Source organism: Capricornis sumatraensis, chromosome 19 (assembly GCF_032405125.1).
Source record: "Capricornis sumatraensis isolate serow.1 chromosome 19, serow.2, whole genome shotgun sequence".
NCBI lineage: Eukaryota > Metazoa > Chordata > Mammalia > Artiodactyla > Bovidae > Capricornis > Capricornis sumatraensis.
In genome coordinates, this window is record NC_091087.1 from 28343170 (window position 1) to 28361161 (window position 17992).

At 48.8% G+C, this 17992-nt stretch overlaps 1 protein-coding gene across 2 annotated transcripts in view; it reads left to right on the top strand.

Annotated features, from left to right (window-relative positions):
• SLC28A1 (solute carrier family 28 member 1) overlaps positions 1–17972 on the top strand; it is a 58043-nt gene extending 40071 nt beyond the window's left edge. The window contains exons 10-17 of one of the 2 annotated variants that reach the window (XM_068991402.1): positions 197–322; positions 10755–10885; positions 12254–12422; positions 12541–12738; positions 16179–16260; positions 17270–17368; positions 17507–17618; positions 17900–17972. In XM_068991402.1, coding sequence (XP_068847503.1) covers positions 197–322; positions 10755–10885; positions 12254–12422; positions 12541–12738; positions 16179–16260; positions 17270–17368; positions 17507–17618; positions 17900–17972 — 990 coding nt within the window. The remainder of the gene's footprint in view (positions 1–196; positions 323–10754; positions 10886–12253; positions 12423–12540; positions 12739–16178; positions 16261–17269; positions 17369–17506; positions 17619–17899) is intronic. The other variant, XM_068991403.1, reaches the window with a different exon arrangement.
• Positions 17973–17992: the final 20 nt, after the last annotated feature.

The window sequence follows — 17992 nt, forward strand, 5'->3', positions numbered from 1 at the left end:
AAGCCTGGCTTTTGCCAAGGTTCTGAGAACTTTAGCCAAGTACAGATGCTGGTTCTCACCCCTCCCTGCTGTCTCTTCCCCTGGGGTCCCCCAGTCCTCACTGTGACCCACTCACTCCCAGGGGCTGAGGACATCTCTACTGCCCCCCATCCTGGCCTGGCCAGCTCTGCTTGTCTGACGTCTTTCCCTTTTGCAGACTGAGGCTCCTCTACTCATCCGACCCTACTTGGCAGACATGACACTCTCTGAAATCCACGTTGTCATGACCGGAGGCTACGCCACCATTGCCGGCAGCCTGCTGGGCGCTTATATCTCCTTTGGGGTACGTACAGCCCCCTTCTGCTTGCTGAAAACCAAGAACCTGAAACCTACCTTTGTGGGAGCCCCACACAGCTCCTGCTCAGAGCATTCTGGGGTCTTCTCTCATGAGCTGCATCCTGAACCAGGGTTACTGTGATGGTGGGGGTAGAGGCTTCACCTGAGTAAGGTGGGCCAGGTGGGCTGAGCCATTTGGGCTCCTCACAAGGCCAAAGCATCCCAGTGTTCTGTTTACTGAGCACCAACTGCATACTAGGCAAAGTGCAAGGTGTTTAGTATCCCAATTTTACAGATGAGGAAATTGAGACTCAGAGAGTAAGTGAGATGTCCAAAGCCAGGATTTGAGGCCAGATCTGACTCCAAAACACAGACACACTGTCCTCCACCTGGGCCATCCCTGGAGATTTGTCCTACGTTTCTTCCACCCCTGCCTCCTCTCCACCACATTCTCTCTTGGCACATGTCCTTCCTCTACTCCTAAATTATTACTTGTGCAGCTTTCTGAGCACAGTGCATTTCTAGGTCAAACTCCAATGGTATGAATCTGGCCTTTAAACCTATCCCAACACTACTGCATGGCAACCTGAGGTGAATCTTGTGTGTCCCAGCAAAGTGCCTGGTAATAATGTGTCATGTGTGTGCGCGCGTGCTAAGTCGCTTCAGTTGTGTCTGGCTCTTTGTGATTGTAGCCCACCAGGCTCCTCTATCCATGGGATTTCCCAGGCAAGAATACTGGAGTGCGTTGCCATTCCCTTCTCAAGGATTGTATTTGGATAAAACACTATACTTGTCTTTGCTTTTACATGCAAGTCTTTAAAAAACTCATTTTTTCCCTTAATTATCAAAGAAATTCTTGCTTCTTAAAGAAGTGCATAAAGTAAAAAACCAAACTTCCTTACTGGCACTTCCCACAGATAATCCCCTTTACTGGATTAGAACAGCAGTGCTCAGTGTTGTCCGTGGGCTAGCAGCACCAGATTCACTTGGGAACTTGTCAGAAACACAAGTTCTTAGGTCCCTCCCCAGACCTGCTGAATCAAAAGCACTGTGGATCGGGCCCAGTATCCTGTGTTGGAACAAGCCTTCCAGGTGATTCTGATACTTGCTCAGTTTGAGAACCACTGACTTAAAATATGTCATTCCAGCTTGTGCTGTTTACTTGCTCAGTCATGTCTGACTCTGGAACTCCATGGGTTGTAGCCCACCAGGCTCCTCTGTCCATGGGATTTTCCAGGCAAGAATACTGGAATGGGTTGCTATTTCATTCTCCAGGAGCTCTTCCTGACCCAGGGATCAAACCCACATCTCCTGCATTGGCAGGCAAATTCTTTACAGCTGAGCCACCGAGGAAGTCCTTCATTCCAGATATTTCTGTGTAAATAGTCATTTAAGAATATATACCTGAATATACATATGCTTTCTTTCATAAAAAAAAAACAACTAAAGATGAGGTAATTCTATTCACACTTTCTTGCAACTTGCCTTTTTCATAAAATTCTGAGCATGACATGAAATCCAGAAGTGTAAAGGAAAAAGTTGACAGAGCTAACTAACAAAAATGAGAAACCTCTGAATGGTGAAAGTCACAATTTTTAAAACGTTAATGATTGATCAGGAAAAAAAAGTTCATAAATTATAAACAGATATTCAAGCTTACTGAGAGTTGAAGAAAATAAATCAGTAATAACTTACATTTCTTCTAAAGATATGCAAAATTTTACATGCCTCTATACAGCAAGGTTGTGGGGTATTCATGTATTCTTTTAAAAATATGTATGTATTTATTTATTTATTGGGCTGCGTTGAGTCTTGGTTGCAGCACTCCGGATGTTCACTGCATCAAGCAGATCTCTCATCACAGCTTACAGACTTTCCACTTGGGAAGCGTGGACTTAGTTGCTCCATGGCACGTGGGATCTCAGTTCCCCAACCAGGGTTGGAACCCAAATCCCCTGCATTGGAAGGTGGACTCTTAACCACTGGACCATCAAGGAAGTTCCTCAAATACTCTTTGAAAATGAAAGTGTTAGTCGCTCAGTCGGGTCCAACTCTTTTCAATCCCATGGGCTGTAGCCCACCAGGTCCCTCTGTCCATGGAATTCTCCAGGCAGGAATACCGGAGCGGGTAGCCATTCCCTTCTCCAAGGGATCTTCCTGACCCAGGGATCAAACCTGGGTCTTCTGCATTGCAAGAAAATTCTTTACCATCTGAGTCACCAGGGAAGCCCAAATCTTAGGCTTGATGAAATCCACAGCCAACTTAGTTTTCTTCCAGAACAACCTGTGGCGATTTCTTGTTTATCACAGCTGCTGCCATCATGCTGACCTCAGGGAGTGCCAGGCCCCCGTCTACACTCTGGTCCAAATGTGGCAGTACTCAGCCATCCCCTCAAATAAAACATTCCCTGGCAGAGTCCTGCAAATCTCCCCCTCAGCCACCAAGGCCTTCAGGTACTCGCTGGGCTGCTAGGGGTGGATGTAGTGTAGAGAACGACTGTTCCTGGGGTCCCCATTTGAGGCAGTGGACTCTATAGTGACCTCACATGGGGCTGTGCCGACCCACTGAGCTCTCAGATGTTTTCACTTTTGCTCACATTAAATGAACTCTCTGTGGTAAGGCTAACACACGAAGCTCATCATAGCTTCTACCAGCTGTTGCAGAGGCCACAAAGCTACAGTAATCGAAACAGTGTGGTACTGGTATACGGATAGACATGTAAAAGTGAAAGTTGCTCTGTCCGGCCGAACTCTTTGCGACCCCATGGACTGTATAATCCCTGAAATTCTCCAGGCCAGAATACTGGAGTGGGTAACCTTTCCCTCCCTTCTCCAGGGGATCTTCCCAGCCCAGGGATCAAACCTAAGTCTCCCGCATTGCGGGACTTCTTCACCCATTGAGCCACAAGGGAAGCCCAAGAATACTGCAGTGGGTAGCCTATCCCTTCTCCACGGGATCGACCTGACCCAGGAAACGAACTGGGGTCTCCTGTACTGCAGGCGGATTCTTTACCAGCTGAGCTATGAGGGAAGCCCATATGAGGGATAGATAGACATGTAGACCAGTCAAAGAGAATTGGGAGTCCGCTCTGGGCCCCCAGGAATCCGGGTTGGAATCTCTTCAGTGGAGTCCGGAGCTCTCTGCCTGCGGACCGGAGGGAGCCGGCGGAGCTGCCGCCACCTCAACCCCAGGCCTCCCGCGCCGAGGCTGCTCCCGCCCGCTGACGGCACTGGCACCGAGCGGCTCCTGCGGCTAGGAAAGAAAGGAGTGAGGGGTTGGAAGCAGCTAGGGCTGTTCCCTGGGGTCCCCAGGCTAGAATCACTCCCTTCTCAGCGTCTGGTAGGGAGAGCGAGGTGTGGGCAGGGGGCGAGGGACGGGGGACTGAGCAAGGAGGCTTCTAGAGCCTCTTCCTGAGGGAAGCCCATATACTCATTCAGTTCAGTTCAGTTCAGTTCAGTTCAGTCGCTCAGTCGTGTCCGACTCTTTGCAACCCCATGAATCGCAGCACGCCAGGCCTCCCTGTCCATCACCAACTCCTGGAGTTCGCTCAAACTCACGTCCATCAAGTCCGTGATGCCATCCAGCCATCTCAACCTCTGTCATCCCCTTCTCCTCCTGCCCCCAATCCCTCCCATCATCAGAGTCTTTTCCAATGAGTCAACTCTTCACATGAGGTGGCCAAAATACTGGAATTTCAGCTTTAGCATCATTCCTTCCAAAGAACACCCAGGACTGATCTCCTTTAGAATGGACTGGTTGGATCTCCTTGCAGTCCAAGGGACCCTCAAGAATCTTCGCCAACACCACAGTTCAAGAGGATCAATTCTTCGGCACTCAGCTTTCTTCACAGTCCAACTCTCACATCCATACATGACCACAGGAAAAACCATAGCCTCGACTAGATGGACCTTTCTTGGCAAAGTAATGTCTCTGCTTTTGAATATGCTATCTAGGTTGGTCATAACTTTTCTTCCAAAGAGTAAGCGTCTTTTAATTTCATAGCTGCAATCACCATCTGCAGTGATTTTGGAGCCCCCAAAAATAAAGCCTGACACTGTTGCCACTGTTTTCCCATCTATTTCCCATGAAGTGATGGGATGGGAGTGTAATTTGCTCTAACCTTTTTGGAGAACACTTATCCGTCAATTTAAAAATACTCCTTCCTGTTGATCCAGTTAGCAATATTATGATACAGAAATATTTTCACAAGTGGTCAAAAGGTGCGAAATCCCAGCATCATTTGTAATAGCAAAAACCATCAATGTGTTACAGTATGGGGATGAGCTGGGTAAGTTCATCCATGCAGTGCACTGTTGCTCAGTCCCTAGGGTGAGGTTGAGCCTCCATGTTGCTGATGTGGAGAAGAGCAGTCTGCCTTGGGTTGGGCAAGAAGTAACAGTTAGAACTGGACATGGAAAGGGGACTGGTTCAAAATCAGGAAAGGAGGCTGTATATTTTATATTGTCAACCATGTTGGAGAAGACTCTTGAGAGTCCCTTGGACTGCAAGGAGATCCAACCAGTGCATCCTAAAGGAGATCAGTCCTGGGTGTTCATTGGTAGGACTGATGTTGAAGCTGAAACTCCAATACTTTGGCCACCTGATGCGAAGAGCTGACTCATTTGAAAAGACTGATGCTGGGAAAGACTGAAGGCAGAAGATGGGGATGACAGAGGATGAGATGTTTGGATGGCATCAGCGACTCGATGGACATGAGTTTGAACAAACTCTGGGAGATAGTGAAGGACAGGGAAGCCTGGTGTGCTGCAGTTCATGGGATCGCAAAGAGTAGGACACAACTGAGTGTCTGAACAACAACAGCAGCAGCTTACCTTTCCCAGCACCCAGGCTCTCCTGATGCTGTGCCTGAGTGGGCCACGGGTGACAGAACGACCTGCACCGTCCCCTTCTCTGGTCCCAGACTCCACTTGTCTTTCTCTCCTGTGTCCTTGGGGATGGGGAAACCCGCTCCTCAGTGCTCCCTTCCCTCAGAACACCTAGGCCACACTGGGAGGCTCAGCTCCACATACTCACAGAGCTGTCTGGTCAGGATGGCTGCTGCCACGTGATTTTCAAGAAGGCCCCTTGCACTCTGGGGCTTTGTCTTCTCCTGGCAAGTTCCATGTAGAATGTTAGCATCTGGTTTACAGCTTGTCTCACCTGGGCCTAGGAAAGGCCCATCAGAGCTGGTACATGCCTGCTCCTCCCCTGAAATTCACCATCAATTGATTTTGGAAGGAATTTGATATTTCAGAAATGAAAACTAAAGACTTTCATCCCAAAACTCTTCATGGTGGCTGTTGAGGGAGGGGCTGCCCGATTATCTTCAGGACTTAAAGACTTTCTAATTTTTTTCAAAACTAATTTATATTTGGCTGTGCAGGGTCTTTGTTGCTGGACACTGGCTTTCTCTAGTTGTGGCTAGTGGGGGGCGGGGGGTCCTCTTCATTTCGGTGTGGGGGCTTCTCATTGCAGTGGCTTCTCTTGCTGTGGAGCACGGGATCTAAGGTACATGGGCTTCAGTAGTTGTGGTACATGGGCTCAGTTGCCGCATGGCATGTGGAATTTTCCTGAGCCAGGAATCAAACTGGTGTCCCCTGCATTGGTAGGCAGACTCTAAACCACTGAACCCCCAGGGCAGTTCGAAACTTAGAGCCTTTAAATGTCTTAACTTTGTCCTGGGTCCCACAAGCAGTTGAAAGAATGGTGTTCTTTCTACCACACGAGCATGAGCGTTGCTGCTATTACTTAAGACTAAAGTACTGGAAAAACTCTTATCCCTTTCCCACAATCGTCTTACAACTCAGCCTTTTTTCTTTCCCTTGCTTGAGCCAGAGTCCAGGCCTAGCCCCAGGCAGGCAGGCCTCCCTAATGAACAGGCCCGGGGTCCCACTCCCCTTTAGCTCCACAGAAGGTGCAGAGGCCGCCCAGATCAGGCAGGTGGCTGCGGGTCTCTATCCACAGCCTCTGGTCTGGAAGCCCCAGACTAGCACCCTAGCTGGCCTGCTGAAAGGCCACATCCCCTTCCTCCTCCCCTCAGACCTCTGGATCTGCCTCCAGTCTGGCCACAGAGAAAATCTCTTCTGCCCCCACCTGGCTCTTGGCTGCCACTGCAGCAACCGGGGAGGGGGCGGGAGTCGCTTCCTCCCACAGCCCTGCCATCCCAGCCTCTCCTCCCTCTCCTATTACTCTCTCCTCCAGGCAGTTCCTCATGGAGTCTTTGGCTCTGCCCTTAGCCCCTGAATTCCAGAGAGATCGCACCTCTCTCTCTTCCTTTCTCGTTGATGCTCAACTTCTGGGTTCCCTCTTCCTGCACCTTCCCATTGCTAAAAGCTGGTATTTCTAGACCTGCACTGTCAGACAGAGTCAGTAGCCACTAACTACTGTTGAACCTTGAACTGTGGCTGGTCTGAAATGAGGTCTGTGAGACTTGGTGTGAGAAAATCAATTAATATGTTTTATTGATAAGTTCTAGGGCTTCCCTAGTGGCTCAGAAGGTAAAGAATCTGCCTGCAATGCAGGAGACCCAGGTTTGATTCCTGGGTTGGGAAGATCCCCTGGAGAAGGGAATGGCAGCCCACTCCAGTATTCTTGCCTGGAGAATCCCATGGACAGAGGAGCCTGGTGGGTTATAGTCCATGGGGTCGCAAAGAGTTGGACACAACTGAAGGATTAATACTCCACTTTACTTCATTGATAAATTTTTTTTTTCGTTTTTTGTTTTTATACTTTTTTCTTTTTACTTCATTGGTAAGTTTTACATTGACTACGTGGGTAAATGATATGTCAGATATATTGGGTTAAATTAAATACATCATCAAAATTAATTTCATCTATTTCTTTTTACCTTTAAAGAAAGATTTATTTTTATGTATTTATTTTTGACTCTGCTGGATCTTTGTTGCTGAGCAAGGGCTTTCTCTAGTTGTGGCGAGCAGGGGCTACTCTCTGTTGCAGTGTGGGGGCTTCTCTGGTTTCAGATCATGGACTCTAGAGCACAGGCTCAGTAGCTGTGGTGCTCTGGCTTAGTTGCCCTGAATCATGTGGGATCTTCCATGACTGGGGATTGAACCCTGGCATTGACAGGTGGATTCTTAACCACTAGACCACTTGCTAGAAAACTTAAATCATAGGTGTGCTTTCCATTATATTTCTATCAAATGACACTGGTCTAGACTTGCTCTGAAGTCCCAAAGGACCTCAATGAATCCTTTCATTGTGACCTCTACACACATGTCCCTTTTTAGCGTGTTTGCCCAAAAAACTCTAAAGCAGCTGCGAGCTCTCTCTCTAGCCCCAGAAACTGGTCTCCTTACCTACTCCTCTGGCTCGGGACCACTGTGAGAGGAGATCCAGATGTGTACCTCAGGCTGTGAACACGTAATGGGTTGAGGGGTGGCCACTGATGTTCCTCGATCAATTGTACAAGAGTGAGAGCTCCTGGGACAGAGTCTGGGGCTTCTGAACGGAGCCGAGTAAGAGTCAGCCACATCCTGAGTCTCCCCGTGTGTAAAATGGGCAGAATTCCTGCCCACCTCATGGCAGTCTAAGAATTAAATGCAATAAAAGCCAGAAAACACCTGCACAGTGTTGAGGAAGTGATTGTCCTTTCTCTGACATGCTATGGTCAGAAGTCAGTCCTTCCGAAACTGGTCTCTTTTATGCTCTGGGCATGCTTGTCGATCAGTTGTGTCCAACTCTTTATGATCCCATGGACTGTAGCCTGCCAGGTTCCTCTATCCGTGAGATTTTCCTGGCAAGAATACTGGGATGGATTGCCATGCCCCCTCCAGGGGATCTTCCCAACCCAGGGATTGAACCTGCGTCTCTTGCTCCACCTCCCGCGTTGCAGACGGATTCTCTACTGCTGAGCCCCAGGGGAAGCCCTTATGCTCTGTAGTGTCTGGATTTACTTCCTTTCTCAGTAAAGATCTTTTTGAAAGTTCAGATGGAGGGTTCCTACCCTCTCTCCCTCTTCACATAGGAGAGCTTTGGGTAGAAAAGGGCGGGCCTTGGACAGGAGTGGGCTGCAGGATGCTGGGGCAGAAGGCATTCCTGAGCCAGGGTCTGGAAGCAGGGCAGGGGTATGTCATGACCCCGAGGAGTAGCTGGCAGGGAGGAGTGTGTGGGCTGGCCCAGTGCCCCAGAGAGCCCTGCTGGTGCAGGACTCAGCCCTTTCCAAGATGAGCAGGAAATGACGGCCTAGGGCATTTGAGGCAGTGGCCACAACCGACCCACTCACAGGGCAGCACCCAGGAGTGTGACACCTGCAGGGTGTGCTCCCTGCTGAGGCTCGAACTGGTAAACCAGAGGCAGCCTCCAAGCTGGAGGAAAGGGGAGGGTCCTGGCAGCTGGAGGTAAAATCCCAAGATTTCGGTGGTGGCATTGTGCCCACTAGAGCTGGGCAGCCCAGGAGGAGGACGCCAGCCAAGACCCAAAGGTCAGCCCATAAAGTCCAGAGAGGACGCCTGCCTGAGGCTGGCTATTCCCACGGGATCAGCACGACTGGCACATCCAGTGCCCGTGATGGGTGTTTGGGGGGTGGGTGCTGGAGCCAGTACACTCCCTTACCACTGAGAGGAATCCAGGGGCTTTAGAACAGAAGAAAGATATTACAGGGGTTTCAGAGCCTCAGCAGGTCTCCCAGGGCTGGTCCCCTGTCAGCAGATGCTGGCACTTCCCTGGGCTGCTTCTCGTTAAGTCTACCCATTCATTTAACTCACTTATTCGGCTGAGCTGGCTCTTGGCTGCGGCACACGCGCTCCTGGGTCTTCACTGTGGCTCGCAGGGTCTTCAGTCCTATAGTTGTGGCATTCGAACCCTTAGGTGCAGCATGTGGGATCCAGTTCCCTGACCGGGGATCGAACCTGAGCCCCCTGCATTGGGAAGCCACTGGACCTTAGCCACTGGACCACCAGGAAAGTCCCGCATGGGCCTCTTTGGCCTTCTGCTTTTGTTAACCCAAGCATGTAGCTTAAACTTACCTCCTGTCTTTTTGTTCCTCTTTATTTAAAATTTAAGAACTGCAGTTGATTTATTATCAACTTTAAGGAGAAGTCTATTTTATTTTTCTGTCTATAAAACCAAGATATATCATTGTGGACATTTAGGAAATATGCAAAAAAGCTGAAAAATAAGAAAATTGTTCTGGCCCTACTAGCCAGGGACAGATAATTGGTTGGCATTTTGGTGTATTTCTTTCCGATCTTCTTTTTATGCAGAGTTGTGGAGTTTGTTTTCGCCCCCATCATTGTGGTTACGCTCCATATGCAAGTTAGTGGGCGTTTCTCCATGTTATTGTGAAGCCTTGGTAACCATTGTTTTTGATGGCAGCTTGACAATGCTTAGCTATTCCCCCATTGTTACATGTTTGCGTGCTCAGTGCTTAGTCCTGTCCTACTTTTCATGACCCCGCAGACTGTAGCCCTCCAGGGTCCTTTGTCCATGAGATTTCTCAGGCAAGAATACTGGAGTGGGTTGTCATTTCCTGGGCTGAAGATCCAGGGGATCTTCCCAACCCAGGGATTGAGCCTCCTGTGTCTCTTTCATTGGCAGGTGAATTATTTACCACCGAGCCACCTGGGAATCCCTTATTATGTATTTGGGTTGGTTCTAACTTTCCCACTTGGCAAATAACACAGTGGTGAAAAAATGTCCCATCTCTGTGAAGAGAAGAAGGAAGCAAAGGGTTTGAGACCACAGTAAGGATACACTTCAGGAAGGAAGACTCCCAGGGGCTCTGGTTGCTCCATCATCTTGCTGCAAAGTGCTTCTATAGCCCGACAAGAACTGGGGCCAAAAGGGAGGCTATTGTAGGAGATTTCCTTAGAAACAGTTCTCTGACCACAGGAGTGGAGATAATGAGTTGTTTTGAAGTGGTGAGTTACCCGTCACAGTAAGTGACAGAAGGGGTCCTATAGAGGGAAGACGTCCCTTTACTCTGAGGTCACATTGGGTCACATCTTGGATAAATTCCAACTCTTGGGCTCTGTGAGCTTTGTCTGAAATCATCACAAGCCCCTCAGCCAGTGATGAAGCTGCCCTCAGATCAGTGGTCAAAGAGAGACAGCCTAGAAGAGAAGGAAGAACCGTGAACCTGGAGCCAAAAGACACAATAGGTCTAATTCCTTCTCTTCCTGTATTATGGGAAAGCCATATTTAACCCTTTGGGGGCCTCCGTTTTCCTGTCTCTCAAGTGGGATAACAATGCTCACCCTGCCTAACTTCACGAAGTCCTGCCTATAAGGCTCTGTGCATGCAGACTGTGGCCCTCTACACATAAAATGTGTTAATATTATCAGTATCGATGGCAGGAGGACCGACGACAGTGACGCACCAGTGGGGTGGAGCCCGTGTTCCCCTGCTTCCCTGGGGCTGCACTTCCTGGGCTCCACTTTCCTCTGGCATCTCTATAACCCTGTCTGTGCTCCTGTTGCAGATCGACGCTGCCTCCCTAATTGCAGCCTCCGTGATGGCTGCTCCTTGTGCTTTAGCCCTCTCCAAGCTGGTCTACCCAGAGGTGGAGGAGTCCAAGTTCAGAAGTGAGGAAGGTGTGAAATTGACCTACGGGTGAGCACAGCAAGAGGGCCTGCGCAGAAGGAAGCTGGGGGTTGGGCAGGGACAGGAGCAGAGTCAGGGCCGCAGCAGGTCCTATGTTCTCTGCCGTTCACTGTCTTTCACCAAGCCCAGCCCATCTCCCCTCTCAGCCACTGCCCTGCCTATGGCTTACCTTGAGAAAATGCAGGATCCAGGTCTCGAATCTTATTTTCTAGTCTCTGACCAGCGGGATGTGCTTGGTGTGTGTGTGTGTGCTGAGGAGGGCATGAAAACCATGCCACCCCTCTCTACATGACCCCAGCATCAATCATGGACATAGTGAGCACTGTCCTTGACTAATATCTCTTCATCATAGTCTTAGCAACTTTTGTGTAACATTTAATTCTAAAAAAATATTGAAAGACAACACTTTGGACAAATGTACTTGTGGATACAATGGGCGGCCCCAACCTCATAATTTCCTGAAGGTCTGGGGCAGCATTGCCCTAGAGGAATATAACATGAGTCACGTGTATAATTAACATTTCCTAGTGATCATCTTTAAAAAGTAAAAAGGTGATTTTTCCATAAGATGATTTTAGTAAGATGTTTTGACTCATCCAAAATATTGTCATTTTAATGTGTATTTGATATAAAAATTATTACTATTTCAGGGACTTCCCTGGTGGTCCAGTGGTTAAGACTCCATGCTCCCAATGTAGGGGGTGTGGGTTTGATCCCTGGTCAGGGAACTAGGGGCTTCCCAGGTGGCTTAGTGGTAAGGAATCTGCCTGCCAATGTAGAAGACGTGGGTTCAAGCCCTAGGTTGGGAAGATCCCCTGGAGAAGGAAATAGCAACCCACTCTAGTATTCTTGACTGGAGAATTCCCTGGACAGAGGAGCCTGATGGGCTATGGTGCATGGGGTCACAAAGAGTTGGACATGACTGAGTGGCTGAGCATGCATGCATGGAGGGAACTAGGCCCCTCATGATGCAACTAAAGATCCCAAATGCTGCAACAAAGATCCTGTGTGTTGCAACTAAGACTCGGTACAGCCGAATATATTAAAAAAAATTTTTTTTTTTAATTTTAGAGGTATTTCATATTTTCTGGTACTAAATCTCTGAAACCTGGTGTGTGTATTTGTAACACATCTCTATTCAGATCTGCCTCCTTCCAAGTGCTTGTTAAGTTGCATGCAGCTCGTGGTTTGTCTTAGATGATGTCTGTACTAGGAGTCTGGGTCTTATCCTAGTGCTTGGACCAGCATCTTTCTGGTCTTAAGGGTAAACAAGGACCCGTGGCTCTGACATGCTCTGTCCAATTTGAGCCTGTAGGACAGGGAGCCCTGAACTTGTGGAGACAGGCCAATAATGACATCTCTTTGTCCCATTGGCAGAGATGCTCAAAACCTCTTAGAAGCAGCTAGCAGTGGGGCTGCCTTGTCTGTGAAGGTCGTGACCAACATCGCGGCCAACCTGATTGCCTTTCTGGCTGTGCTGGACTTCATCAATGCTGCCCTCTCCTGGCTGGGAAACATGGTGGACATCCAGGGGCTCAGCTTTCAGGTACAGTCCCTCTTGACCTGTGGAGGGGGCTGGTCCTGGCCAGTGGTGACTGTGGGTGGACACCCACAGAGCCCAGGTCAACCCCAGTCCCAGCGGCTCCTCTTGCCTTGCACCTCAGCTCATCTGCTCCTACATCCTGCGGCCAGTGGCCTTCCTGATGGGCGTGGCCTGGGAGGACTGCTCAGTGGTGGCGGAGCTGCTGGGGATGAAGTTGTTTCTGAACGAGTTCGTGGCCTATCAGGGGCTCTCCGAGTACAAGCAGCGCCGCCTTGCGGGCACTGAGGAGTGGGTCGGCTCCAAAAAGCAGTGGATCTCCGTGAGTGTCCCTGTCTCCTTGGGGCAGGGCATAATGCAACTGTCCCCCTGCAGGCCTGGCTGAGACACACGGAGGTGGTCCTAAACCACCCACATCCCGTTGCCCTGGGCAACAAGACAGCTTCAGGCTTCACTGCCATCTTTCTCAAGGTTTCTCTCTTGGCTTCCCTTGTGGCTCAGTTGGTAAAGAATCTGCCTGCAGTGCAGAAGACCTGGGTCCTATCCCTGGGTTGGGAAGATCCCCTGGAGAAAGGAAAGGCTGCCCACTCTAGTATTCTGGCCTGGAGAATTCCATGGACTGTATAGTCCATGAGGTTACAAAGACTCAGACATGAGTGAGCGACTTTCACTTCACTTCTCTTCTCTATCCCTTGAAGATACTTGAAGTCCAGCTGTAGACAGTCTACCATCCTGTGGCCTTGGGCCAGCCGCTCCACCTTGCCTCTTATGTTGGAAAACCAGTGTCATACCCACCACCCCTACCGCAAAGGAATGGGTGTGTGACTCCAATGAGGAGCTAAGAGAGTAAAACAGAAAGACCTCACCACATTCATCTCCAATATATGGGATTCAGCTCAGGGGTTGGTTTGTTCAGTTAAGACTTAAAAAAAAAAAAACTATAAAAGCTTTCTAAAATGAAACTCTCTAAAAGAATAACAGCCAACGTAACATGATTAAGAATAAAAAAAATTACCCATCATATCATCATCCCCAAATGACAGCTATTATAATATATAATCAATTATATATAATCATATGATAAATATAAACATAACAATATAATATCTAATTGCACTATTTGGCTCTTATACCCAATGCTGAAATGAGTAGTTTTGCACTGAAATTTTCCCTCTTCTCTGATGGTTTCCTTGGGAGCTTTTCCACATGTGGGATGACTGAATCATATGGCATGAATCCTGTGTGGGTGCTGCCAGTAACTTTTGCAAAGGATTATAGCAACTGAAACCACCCCAGCTGTGCCTGTGAGCATTGATTTCACCACACACTGAACAGGGCAGAGCAGCCTCTTAAAAAAAGAAGTCTTGCTACTTTAATGGGCAAATAATAGCTCATTGTTTTAATGTGTGTTTCCTGGGTTACTAGGAACTTTTAACATAAAATTTTTTTCTTGTCTTTGAAATTTTTTTTTTTAATGATAAAGAAATGTACTCTTTAGCTTTTTTTTTTTTTTAAAGAAGGTTTATATGGAGTAAAAAGCTCAGGTTTCCCCTCACTGCTAATTTTCAGCTCCAGTATCACTGTCTTCTCTAGACACAGTGGCGGTATGTACCTATGGGCTTCCCTGGTGATTCAGCAGTAAAGAATCCACCTGCAATGCAGGAGACACAGGTTCAATCCCTGGATTGGCAAGATGCCTTGGAGGAGGAAATGGCAACCCACTCCAGTATTCTTGCCTGGGAAATCCCATGCACAGAGGAGCCTGGCAGGCTACAGTCCATGGAATCACGAAGAGTCAGACACAACTAAAGCGACTGAGCACACACCTACACATGTGCCTTCAGGATCTTTTTCAATGAGCTTCATTCCTTCAGCAAGTATTTGTTGAGACCTCTGAGGAGCCAGGCCCTCTGCTGGGTACCAGGGATAAAAAGGGGAATTAGACAGACATGGTCCCTGGTGACATGGAACTTATATTTAGTGAAAGATACAAGAAAACAAAGGAATAAAAAATTTTAAACCACGATCCGCGGTAAGCTCTATGATGGAAATAATAGCAGGAGTCAGGGAGGGGTCTCTCCTTGACTAGACAGGACTGACTGGACAGGGGAGGCCTCCCTAGGGACTTCCCTGGTGCTCAGTGGTTAAGACTCTTCGCTTCCACGGAAGGGGCTCAGATTCTATCCGTGAACAGGGAACTAAAATTCCATGTGCCACACATTGCGGCCAAAAACAGGCCCCCCTGAGATGGATACCTAGACCAAGACTTGGAGGGAGGAGCAGAGGCCGGAAGAGATGGGGACCAGCACTCCAGGCAAAGGAAAAGGTGCATGCAAGGCTCTGAGGCTGCCCAAAGCGCTGGTGAGAGAAGCGAGAGAAGTCTACTTAGAACAGGTGCTAATCGTAACAGAGTGAGCCGGGCCAGAGAGCAGCTGGAAGTTACTGAAGATTTGACTTCTGACATTTTAGCATTACTTGGGCTGCTGTTGGGAGGGTGACTAGGTGAGTAAGCAGAATGCAAGTACCTTAATATTTTTAAATCAATTTATAAAAACTCTGTATGTTATAAAGATATTAACTCTTTTCCATTTTCTATTAAAAAAATTTTTTTTGGCCATGCCACACATCATGTAGGATCTTAGCCCCCCAATCAGGAATCAAACTTGGACTGCTTGCATTGGAAGCATGGAGTCTTAACCACTGGACCACCAGGGAAGTCCCACATTTTCCATATATATTTTTCCTGGTCTTTTTTATTTTCCTTTCCCTTCATTCTGTATTCAGGAATTTTTTTAAAATACAAATTTATACCAAATCTTTGCATTTCTTATATTATTTCTAAATTTAGAGACTTACCTCCATTCCAGAAACCTGGTAAGGGTTAAGTTCCTGAAACAGTATGATGAAATAGTTAAAATGGTGCGCTCTGGGGAGTCAGACAAAACTGAGTTCAAATTGTGACACAGCTGCCTTTTTGCTGTGTGAACGTCAGTCACTTCTAGGAGCCTCAGTTTGCTCCTCTCCAGGATGAGAGCAGTAAGGCTATTCTGTAACAATAACATTATTCAATATGTTCTAATATTTAATGTTTAAAATGTTAATATTTATCTGCTTTAATGATCTAGAATTAAATTTTTTATATGGTGTAAGGTATGGGTGTAAGCCTATCTTTTTTTTTTTTCCCCCCAAATTGTTCCATTTTGGCTCTTAGTACTTCTAAGAAATTACACAACTGTTCAGAGCAAAAGGGAAAGAGAGTTACGTTGCTTAAATACCTACTCTAGGGACTTCCCTGGTGATGTAGCAGTTAAGACTCCATACTTCCAATTCAGGGGCACAGGTTCAATCCCCGTTGGGGAACTAAGATCACACAAGCTGTGTGGCCTGGCCAAAAAGTTAAAAATTAAATAAAATCTGAAATTAATATAGAAAAAGAAATAAATACCTACTCTATGCCTAGTTCTTCCTATACATGATATGATCTCTATGACAGCCCTCCCAGTCAGATAGTGTTATTCCCACATTCCTGATGGAGAAGCTGAGATTTAGGTTCCACCCTGGGTCAGGAAGATCCCCTGGAGGAGGGCATGGCAACCCACTCAAGTATTCTTGCCTGGAAGATTCCATGAACAGAGGAGCTTGGGGGGCCACAGTCCATGGGTCACAAAGAATCGGACACGACTGAAGCGACTTAGCATGCCTGGGGTGGTTTGAGCACACCCCTGTGGGAAGCCCCTCACCTCTCATCTTCTGCCTTCTCAGGTCAGAGCAGAAATCCTCACAACATTTGCCCTCTGTGGATTCGCCAACTTCAGCTCCATTGGGATCATGCTGGGAGGCCTGAGTGAGTCCTAGAGGGGCCTCCCTGGCCTCCTATAGAGGACAGGGGTTGAGGGGGGCTGGTCTCCAGTTCTGGCTCTCCAATACCTACAACCTCCTAGGGATCTGTACACCTCAGTTCTCCTCTTGGTCTAAGGCAGAGTCTGAACAAGGAGGTCATGGAACTTCCTCCCAGCCCTGGAATTTCATGGCTTCTCTGCTGCTCAGCTGGCCCAGGAGGTCAGCACCTTGGCCTCGAAGGGCAAGCCTGGCTCAGGGCCCTAGGGAGGGTCAGAAGGTACGGTGTTGGCTGCCCGGCTGAAGCTTTGACCTGCCAGTTCCCATACCCACACTGGGCAGACAGGCCCAGTGGGGCCTGGGTAGGAAGGCTCTATAGAACTACCAGCTTTTTACAAAACACCTTTCCACCCTTCACAGTCCCCTGCCTGGTGGTGCAACCATCCCATTTTATTGAAAAGGAAACAGTCGTGCAAAAGTGAAATGTGACCCGAGTCACTCAGCTATTAAGTGGCTGTTAACTGTCACTGTGTTAGTCATGCAGTTGTGTCCGACTCTTTGAAACCCCATGGACTGCAACCCATCAGGCTTCTCTGTCCATGGAGTTCTCCTGGCAAGAATACTGGAGTGGGTTGCCATTCCCGTCTCCAGGGGATCTTCCTGACCCAGGGATGCAACCTGGGTCTCCTGCATTGCAGGCAGGAGATTCTTTACCATCTGAGCCACCAGGGAAGCCTAATAAGTGGCTGAAACTGTATTCAATCCTGGGCCTGCCTAATTCCAAACTCAATGTTCTTTGCCTACACCTGCCACTGATGGCATGTGAGGAGGTGTGGAATGCTACCTAGTCAGGCCAAGGAGGACTCTCAGACTCAACAAGCATCAGAAGGACAGTGTCTGTTCCTCTGGCCCCCCAGAAGAGGAAGGGGGGTGGTCAGCAGACGCAGCCAGAGGCACAGAGAGGAGGGAGAGGGGCCTATGGAGTCCTGGCCCTGAGCCCTCCTGTCTTCCTGCAGCCTCCATGGCTCCCCAGCGGAAGAGTGACTTCTCCCAGATCGTGCTCCGGGCGCTCTGCACGGGGGCCTGTGTGTCTCTGGTGAATGCCTGTGTGGCCGGTGAGTGCAGGCCTCGTGGGCTCAGGACTCAGTCCAGGGCCAGGCACTGGGGCCCCGGCCTCTCTGGCAGTCCTTGGGTGGCGTTGCGGGGGACAGACAGGGGCTGGACCCTGCCCACTAGCTGCTTTCTCTGCACAGGGATCCTCTACATGCCCAGGGGCCCTGCGGTGGACTGTGTGTCCCTCCTGAACACCACCCTCAACAGCAGCAGCTTTGAGGTGTACCAGTGCTGCCACCAGGCCTTCCAGAGGTGGGTGCCGGGGCTGGGGGCCGGGGGGTGGGGTGCTGACAGTGATGGGGCACAGAGGCCCAAGTACCTAGGGTGGGGGAGGCCTTTGTACCAGAGCAAGGGGGTAGAAATGTTATGGCTGTGGTTGATGTAACCAAGGGAAGAAGAAGCGGGACTTGAGGACCAAACTTAGAAGAAGTTTGGACCAGAGGCATGGAGCAACTTCCCTGAAGTTGCTCAGCCTTTAGTGGTCAGCAGAGCCCAGGCCTGGAGCGCAGACTACAGCTTTTGCTTCTTTTCAGCACCAGCCCGGAGTTCAGCCTAGAGGCCCTGGACAACTGCTGTCGGTTCTATAATCACACGATCTGTGCGTAGCAGGGACAGAACGTCTCTGT